General features: G+C 38.8%; 1 protein-coding gene across 1 annotated transcript in view; it reads left to right on the forward strand.

Moving 5' to 3' along the window:
• LOC134644335 (dedicator of cytokinesis protein 2) overlaps positions 1-5907 on the forward strand; it is a 96559-nt gene extending 90652 nt beyond the window's left edge. Inside the window, exons 43-51 of the mRNA XM_063497309.1 lie at positions 244-330; positions 569-745; positions 2403-2486; positions 2604-2741; positions 3219-3346; positions 3511-3718; positions 3882-3987; positions 4633-4781; positions 5256-5907. Coding sequence (XP_063353379.1) covers positions 244-330; positions 569-745; positions 2403-2486; positions 2604-2741; positions 3219-3346; positions 3511-3718; positions 3882-3987; positions 4633-4781; positions 5256-5318 — 1140 coding nt within the window. The 3' untranslated portion in view covers positions 5319-5907. The remainder of the gene's footprint in view (positions 1-243; positions 331-568; positions 746-2402; positions 2487-2603; positions 2742-3218; positions 3347-3510; positions 3719-3881; positions 3988-4632; positions 4782-5255) is intronic.
• Positions 5908-8509: the final 2602 nt, after the last annotated feature.

The following is an 8509-nucleotide window of genomic DNA, read 5'->3' on the forward strand; positions in this document are numbered from 1 at the left end:
AAAGGCAGGATTTTTCATATGCTGAGGCTTGTGTTTAAAGGTTTCAGATGAGCTCTTGAGATGCAGCATCAGATTCAGGTATTACTGTGGTGTATGATTAGATTAGAATAAATGAGATTGTGCAGCAAGTGTCTGTTAAGATTTCAGGCTTCAATGCAAGATATGATATCAGAGTATTCACAAGTGGTACAGATTTATCTGACAGCTTCTCTGTTTTTATACTTTTTTTTGTTTTTATTTTAGTCCATGTGGATTGAGCGCACAACCTTTACCACTGTCTATAAGCTGCCTGGGATCCTGCGCTGGTTTGAGGCAACTGACATGAAGCATGTAAGTCTACAGGGCCATGTTTGTTCTCCATGTTTGACTTGTATGTTTGCTGTAAGTTATTATCTCCAGTGCAATGCGTTTCACACTTCAACACCACTGATTACAGGGGGTTTTTTGTGTTTCATTTTTAAAAGTTTTATTATACGTCTCCCACATCCAATCTGAAAACTCTCCATCCATCCATCCACCTTCATTCCTTTTTCTTCTACTCTTACTATGTGTCTGCCTCCCTTTCCAGACTACCTTGTCTCCTTTGGAGAATGCCATAGAGACCATGGAGTCAACAAATGAGAAGATTTTAACGATGATTAACCAATACCAGTCTGACTGGAGCCTTCCTATCAATCCTCTCTCCATGCTGCTCAACGGCATCGTTGACCCAGCTGTCATGGGTGGCTTTGCGAAATATGAAAAGGTAAACTCTCAAAGATCATCACTAATATTATAAACCCAGTTCCAAAAAGGTTGGGACGCTGTATAAAATTAAAAAAAAAAAACAACAACAGAAAGCCGTGATTCTGAAAACTTTTGTCATTTAATTTTTTAAAATTAACTCATTTTGAACTTAATGGCAATAACACATCTCAAAAACTTTGGAGCGGTGGGAACAAAAGGCTGGAAGAGTAAACAGAAACAGACCCTGAAACAGATGGAGGATTATTTTGTAACTAATTAGGTTAATTTTCAACAAGCCAGTAACATGACTGAGCTTAAAAAGAGTTTGTTAGTGAGTTTCTCAGAAGTAGGAGGGGCAGAGGCTCACCAGCTGGCAAAAAAAGTTGCATTTACAAATTGTGTGTAGTGGTTAACACCTTCACCTTACACACAGAAGATCCCAGCCTCAGGAGGTCACAAGCTAGTGTGGCCTTAGACCTGATTCCAACCCTGGCTACATTGGAAGGTTTCATCAGGAAGGACATCTAGCATAAAAATATGTGCCAAACATACAGATCCATCTGCTGTGGTAACCTTTTGGGGAAACAAAGTACTTTAGCTTAAACCAGGATTTCTAAAATGAGAAACTAGTACCTGCAGGAAACCTTGGATAACTGGATGAGGTGCATGTGTTTTGTTAAACACGTGTTTGTTTCAAAAAAAAAAAGAAAAAGAATCAGTCCTGCATTTTGTATTAGTTTAATACAAAATTTAAGTTCAGTAAATACCTTTTGTGTTCAATATTTTGAAGTCACAATTAGCTATCATCAAAAGCCAACTGAAAGTAATAAGCACAGTCACATTTACTGTGAGCATAAAGCCAGATTTTGATATTTTGTGGCAGACTAAAGGAAATGGATATGTGTTCAAAATATAACAAAAGCGAACCACATATTTGTTTGAGTCTTCTTTTTCTTTCGTGACTCTGAAACAAAGCAGTCTTTAAAGACTTCGCCTGGAAAAGAGTTTGATCTCTACAGATGTTTCTTATTAAATATTAAGTAAACTTTTTTTATTGCTTTTAGTTCTTTTAGAAAACCTCGCTGTAATACAACTTCAGTACTTAGCTTAGGATGTCGACAAAAAATTTTTTTTGAATTTTAAATTTAAATATTTAAACTTTAAATATTTGAAATGTAGCAATTAAGTGCTTTTAGATACACATTGTTTTTCATTAAATCAGATTGAGAGGAAAGGTTTGAGAACCACTGCATAAAGCTGTTATATTGAATTTTTATTGCCATCTATTGTAACAAATACCATGTACAGCCAAATAGGGGTTGCAAAAAGGACGGAGATTCACCGTAACAAAGTAAGTCCTTTAACAGATATCAGAGCTTAAGAAATGCTCTCATGCAAGACTCGTCTCTCATGATGAACTTAAATCCATTAAGAAGAAACTCTTTATCACCTCCTGAGGCTCACTGAATATAATCAAAGTCAATTTCTGCAGTCCAAATGACATTAAATGAAATGTACTTATCTGACTATCATTTAAGTGCCTCCACACACACCATTCAGTATTGTAATATTCCACATAGGATGATAGTAAATTGCCATTTTTGCTAGCTGGCGAAATAGCAACCGACTTTTATCATATTTTAAATGAGTGTTATATAATATTTCCTCTGTATCAGGCCTTCTTTACTGAAGAGTACACCCAGCAGCACCAGGAGGACAGAGATAAGCTGGTTCGCCTCAAGGACCTCATCGCATGGCAGGTACTTAATACACATTCTCAAATACATGTACACAACATATATAGTCATTACTTTTATATATGTGTGTGTGTGTGTGTGTGTGTTTTTCTGCTGACACCATGACATTTTTATTTCCAGATCCCATTATTAGGTGGAGGAATCTCCCTCCATGGGAAGAGAGTAACAGAGGACTTGCGTCCTTTCCATGAGCGCATGGAGGAGTGTTTCAAACAGCTGAAAAAGAAAGTGGAGAAGGAGTACGGCGTGAGAGAGTTGGTAAGCTGAAAGAAAAATGTAGGAAAATCCTAACTTTTCTACTAAAATATGATGCTTCCGTAATCCAGAATATCTTTTTTTCTGCAAAGCTGGACATGGAGCTGCTGTGGTAGAGCAGTGTAGGGCTAATTAAGCTGCAAATTAGCTGACCCAAGCGAATTTAAAGATCAAAGTCCTCAGAAAACGCTGTGAGAAGAGTGTTGATGTGGGATTTGTACCTTTTAAATTTCTCTGCAACCAGAACAGGGTTTGGATGGTTTTAACGGGGGCAAATGTTGTCATTAACTTGTAATTGGCACTGCCTTTCAGGAGAAATTAAACAAAACTGGAGCAGAGTGATGATACTCCATTTTAAGAGTGATTAGACTCAGTTTTACTTTTTTCTTGTTCTTTTTGTTTTTAGAGATGTCACTTTTTCTACGATATCTTTTTCGGCTAATCTACATATTGTTCACATTTGTCTTTCTCTCTTTCCAGCCGGACTTGGATGAGAGAAAGTCTACTCGTCCACGCTCCATGCTGCGATCATTTCGTCAGTCCGTCATCTCGATTTCCTCACTGCAGGGATCCGAGTGTGGGACGCCAACCAAGACACATGCAGACAGGTAACATGCACATTTTCGAAGCCCTACTGTGTCACGAGAACCCCACGATAACACTCATTTTAAGCTGTATACATGAAGTCTTACGGAAAAAGCGTCACACAAATATGATAACAAGCTTAGATTTCCTTTGAATGTCTAATCTAAACCTTCCTGCCTCCTCCCAGGGACATTCCTCCTGAGTCTCCAAACTCCTGGAGCTCTGCCACCCTGCCACGCTCCAGTGGCAGTGTTAGTATAGGTGAGGAGGGGAGCGTGATGACAGTGGGTGATGCAGAGGTCAAAATGAGGAAGAGTAAGAAGAAAAAGAAAAGGAGCAGCATGATCTTCATCACAGAGGAAAGAGAACGGACCAGTACACTGGAATGCAAACGGGTGAGAATCAGTGATGATGGATAGCAATGTGGGGAAAATGTGAGAAAAAGGTACAAAGACAGAAAAGAGGGGAAGGTTGCATGTAAAGACATGTTTAAGTAATAAAACACTCTGTTTCTGTGAAGTGTAGTCTGAGTTTTCTGTGATCTTTGTCTCCCTCTAGCTGTCCAAGAAACAGGAGTTCCGCAGTGACACCAACTTGTCTGAGCCAAATGAAGTAAATGTGGCGCTGACCAATGCCAACTCAAGATCCCTGCCTGCCATCACAGGTGACACACAAACCCACCTGGTGTGATGGAATTACTGTGACTGAGGTGCACAAAGACCACAAAATCAAAAAATCATGACCTAAGAGGAAGTGCTGCATTTTTCCTGCTCTGGAAAGCTGACTCAAAGAAAAAAGAGCACAAGCAAGGTCATGATAGGAGAAATACCTTGGCATGCTATGGCGTGCAATAGAAAAAGGGAATGCTGGGGAATGCACAGTAACAACTTGCCCTAAGACACACTCTGATATAAGGCAGCAAATCAGTTTGAATGTTGTATTTTCTCAGAAGTATGTAATAGTTGCATCTGGTTTATATCTGATTGTTGTATTTACACATCCTTGCACTATGGTGAATCAGGCCACAATTTACTGATGCTTCGCTGGCCTCCTGCCTTCACTGAATCAGCTGAGACAGCACTCACTGCAGTGTTAATACACTACTACAAGCTACACTGCCTCACTGAAGATACAGCACTCACAGGCCCCCAGTGTTGCTAGGGCACACAGGTCATCGGCAGAACAGCTGCGGGAGCCCAATTAGTCACAAAAAATCGCCTGGCTACAGTGCGAGATCTGCTGTAAAATTGTAATCACGAGGACACAAACACTACATTCGGTTTTTTTCCCTCTCCCTCTTTCTCTCTAGGCCTGTCCTTGTCAGTGGCAGGAGGGGCTGAGGAGATGGAGTCCTCCAGAGCCAGGAGGGATAGTAAGAGCATGTCTGTGTGTGCAACCTCTGACCGAACAGCAGATAGACGCTCAAAGGGTGTCATCAACCTGTTATTCAAGTCCAAGGTAGAGTAATAGCCCAACCTGTCTAAGTTAACTGGGTTTAGATTCAAGAATAAGTGCTTCAGTTAAAAAGAACAGAAATTCACCCATTTACTTATCTGTGTCAAGCTATTGCCAAGGATGGTCCCAAAGTTAGGAAAACACTTAATTCTTTATATGGTTTAAACTATTTCCAATTTTAATGTCAAGGTAGGTTCACTGGCTGCTGTTTGGCTTCATATTTAATGTCCAGGCATGAGTGATGTCAGCTGTATACTACCTCTTAGTAGGAATGCACGAATATATTTTTCAGAAAATCTCAGATCTTTTCTTTAACAGAAGTAGCACTGAAAATTTATCTCCAGCATGAGTCTCTTTTGAAATTATTCCAAGCAGGAGCTCAAAACCCGCTGATATGTTTTATTTGAGCACATTTCAGGTCATTTTTACCATTAAGAAAAATCCCTGTATTTACATTATGTGTGTTTGTTTCGGCAGAGCTCCAGATCAGAGGAAGTGAAGCCCAGTGATCCACCCAAAGGAAGCGACAGCCATTTTTGAAATGTATTATTTTCATTTCTTGTCTTCTTTACTTATTTGTACTATGCTTTTTTTTAAAACCAAAGACCTGTAGCTAAATCCACAATTATACACTGACTCACACAGCCTACTTGTCTGTCTCAATGTTGCTGTTGCCTTAATATAATTGATTTTACCTATCAGTAAAGGCTATTTTTGTTGTGTGACCTTTTTCCTGGCGATTTAGATGATTCCCAGTGAAGCTAAATGCCATCTTACAGCTTTTCAATCAATTCTGCTTCTACAAGAATGAGCAAACACAAACCATCCCTCCGACACACTTGATTAAAAGCTTCTCATTATACGGCTTTCAGCATTGTTGACACTGAAGTTAATGAGAAAATAATAATTCTATAAAGCACAAAGGTTACTGTGTCCTCCCAAAGGACTTTAAACTGGAACTTGTTGCCACGAGGCTTTGGCACTGATACAACAAATAGGAAAGTCTAATAAACTCAAATAGAGTCAACAAACTGTGAAACTCATTGTACAACATCAAAGCTGTGTGTACCCCAATGTTGAGTTTGTGTTTCTGTATGAATTCTGTTGGGAGTTACTTTCTGCATGGTTTGGTCACAATTTTTTATACCTTTCTTTAAAATATAAAAATAAATGTTTAAGTGTATTTCCAGTTCGGAATTTGTTTTGGGTTTTTTTGCATCACCGGTTTTCACAGAGAGATCTACCTAAGGAATACTTTAGTTGCCGGCTAAATACCAAGTTACCAATGTTAGAGCCGCTTCTACTCTTTATGGTAAAATGAGTTAATCTTGGCTTTAGCTTCATGAATTAACAGCTTTTTAATTTAAGAGAGATTTGACTGTAAAACAAATGAAGCCAATGCTTGAGTGCCAACAACTGTAGTTCTTTGGATGACCACTTGGGGCAGGCTGCAAAAGTCAGTACCCATAGACTCTCATGCTAAAATGGTCATATTTCAGATTGGAAATAAACATGATTATAGCGTCTTATGAAAGGCTGTTTTAGACCCTGTCCACACCTGCAAGAGTATTTTGGCAAATGCAGCCTTTTCCATGCATTTTGGCTTTTTGTAGATATGTAAACAGCATTTTAAGTTGGTCATGGTTTATGCAAATATAGGAAGGTTTTTGGTTTCAGGATTGTTTCCTTGTACTGCTTCCTCAGTTAGGTTACTGTTTGTAGTTTTCCGATTTATGTCTAGTTTACTTGAGGTTCTGTGTATACCAGTATTTATTCTAGTATTATCAGTTTCTTGATATTTTATTCTAGTTTCAGTCAGTATATTTACAGTTATTATTATTGGATTCTTTATGTTTTGATTTATTAGTCTTGCCTTCCCTCTGTCATCCTCTTTCTTGTCAAGTCTTATTGATTCCCTGTTTAGTGGCGTCCTGTTTTATTTTGATTGTCATTTATTTCTAGTGTCTTGTTTTTTGCAGTTTTTATTAGATGTCATTAGCCTACAAGTCTACAGTGAAGGAGACCGTTGATTGGTCAAAAGTCTAGCCATCATTGTATCGGTGTGTATATATAGGCCTGCCAACGCCCTTTGTCAGACTATTTGTGTATCGGTTGTCTTGTGTTCCTCATGTTTTCCTACTACTTTTGCATTTCTGTTTCTTGCTATTCTGAAAATCTTGCGAATACGACAACTCAAGAAGGAAGGCAGCTAGAATTTTTAAAGTTATACCATAAGTGCATGTACTAAAAATCTGAGGTGAGTTCAAATTCTGTTGACCTTGACACCAAGGTCAGAGGTCAAGTTTTCTTAAAACTTTGTGAATGCAACAACTAGAGAACGAGGCGACATAGGATTTTGAAATTCACACCATAGGTGTAACAACTACGAGGCTGGGGGATAACACTGGTGGCTGCCAGTTTTTTTAGAGTCTGCATTTTGGGTTGTAATCCAGAATACATGACAAGGTCATTGAGAACATCTTTCAGGGTAGATGTTTGCAGAGACTCGGTTTCTGTGTTTACATGTGGAAAATGGAGAGGTTGTCTTGTATCATCAAAGATTCACTGTATTGCATAAATCGATGCAATGATATCACGTTGGCAACATCCATCTTTAATGTACTATAAGCAGCAGGGGACCTAAGAGATGCAAACTTTGCTGGAAGGCACTTTTCAAAGTTAACGTTGAGTAATTTGTAGTCCGTATTGATATTCCAAGACACCAATCCAGGTGTTCCCCAAAGAATTTTTTCTCTGAGATAGAGAGAGCATGGATAATGAATGAACAGCCCCAGATCATCCATTCAGCTGGGGCAGTGCGTGTACAGCATCCAGGTTCTCAAGAACTGTACTGGCCCAGAAGAAGAAAACAAAACAACATGCACCTAGGGTGGTGAGCAGATTTCCTCTGTTCTCCTACAGCAGAGAAAAACAAAACACTACAGCCTTCAGGCCTGTTGTAGCTTCGCTTTTTAATTTCTTTAACCCCTGGGATCTGCCTAACGTACTCTGAAACAACACAACTAAACCCTTCAAAATCCTGACAGATTATGAGTAAGTGAAGTCAGGAGGGAGCGCAAGTCTTCCTTTCTTCGTTTACTGTAGTGACATTTTAATGAAAAGATTAAGATTAATTGTTAAAGGTGCAGACAGGGCAGCTGCATTTATTGAATAGAAATTAGTTGCAATTGTAGTCCTAAATAAACAGAAGGGCCTTATGTTAGAAAATATCATTTATAATTTGTTTTTTGTTTTTTTCCATTATTGGCAGATGTGGATGAATATCTCATATTGTATTTCCTCTTGGTTCTCTTTGAGCCCTATCTGCGGGAGTGCAGACAGTCAGTAGGTTGTAAAGAACAATGGAGATATTTCTCCTCTTCCTTATTAATACTGCCATTATCTGGTGTCATACTGACCACCAGGTTTCTCTATGGCCAATTTAAAGTTGGAGAATAACCTTTTAAACTCAGTCCTGTACTCCTATACTTCAGTCTGGAGTGTGAATTTTCAGACAGAACCACAGCCCCGTGACCACAGAGTGATTTCAAACCAGAGTCATGTATCTCATTTATGCAAAAAAGGATGGATTGGGTTAGTGGTGAGGGTAAATGATATGCTGTGAATTCTCATAGGAACTAATAGGACAGCACTGCTTGACTGATTAACAGACTGCTTCACAGTGAAAAATGCTAAGACTTTTCTGGAACGAGTGTAAAGTTGCCAAATTA

This window comes from Pelmatolapia mariae, linkage group LG2 (assembly GCF_036321145.2).
Source record: "Pelmatolapia mariae isolate MD_Pm_ZW linkage group LG2, Pm_UMD_F_2, whole genome shotgun sequence".
Taxonomy (NCBI): Eukaryota; Metazoa; Chordata; class Actinopteri; order Cichliformes; family Cichlidae; genus Pelmatolapia; species Pelmatolapia mariae.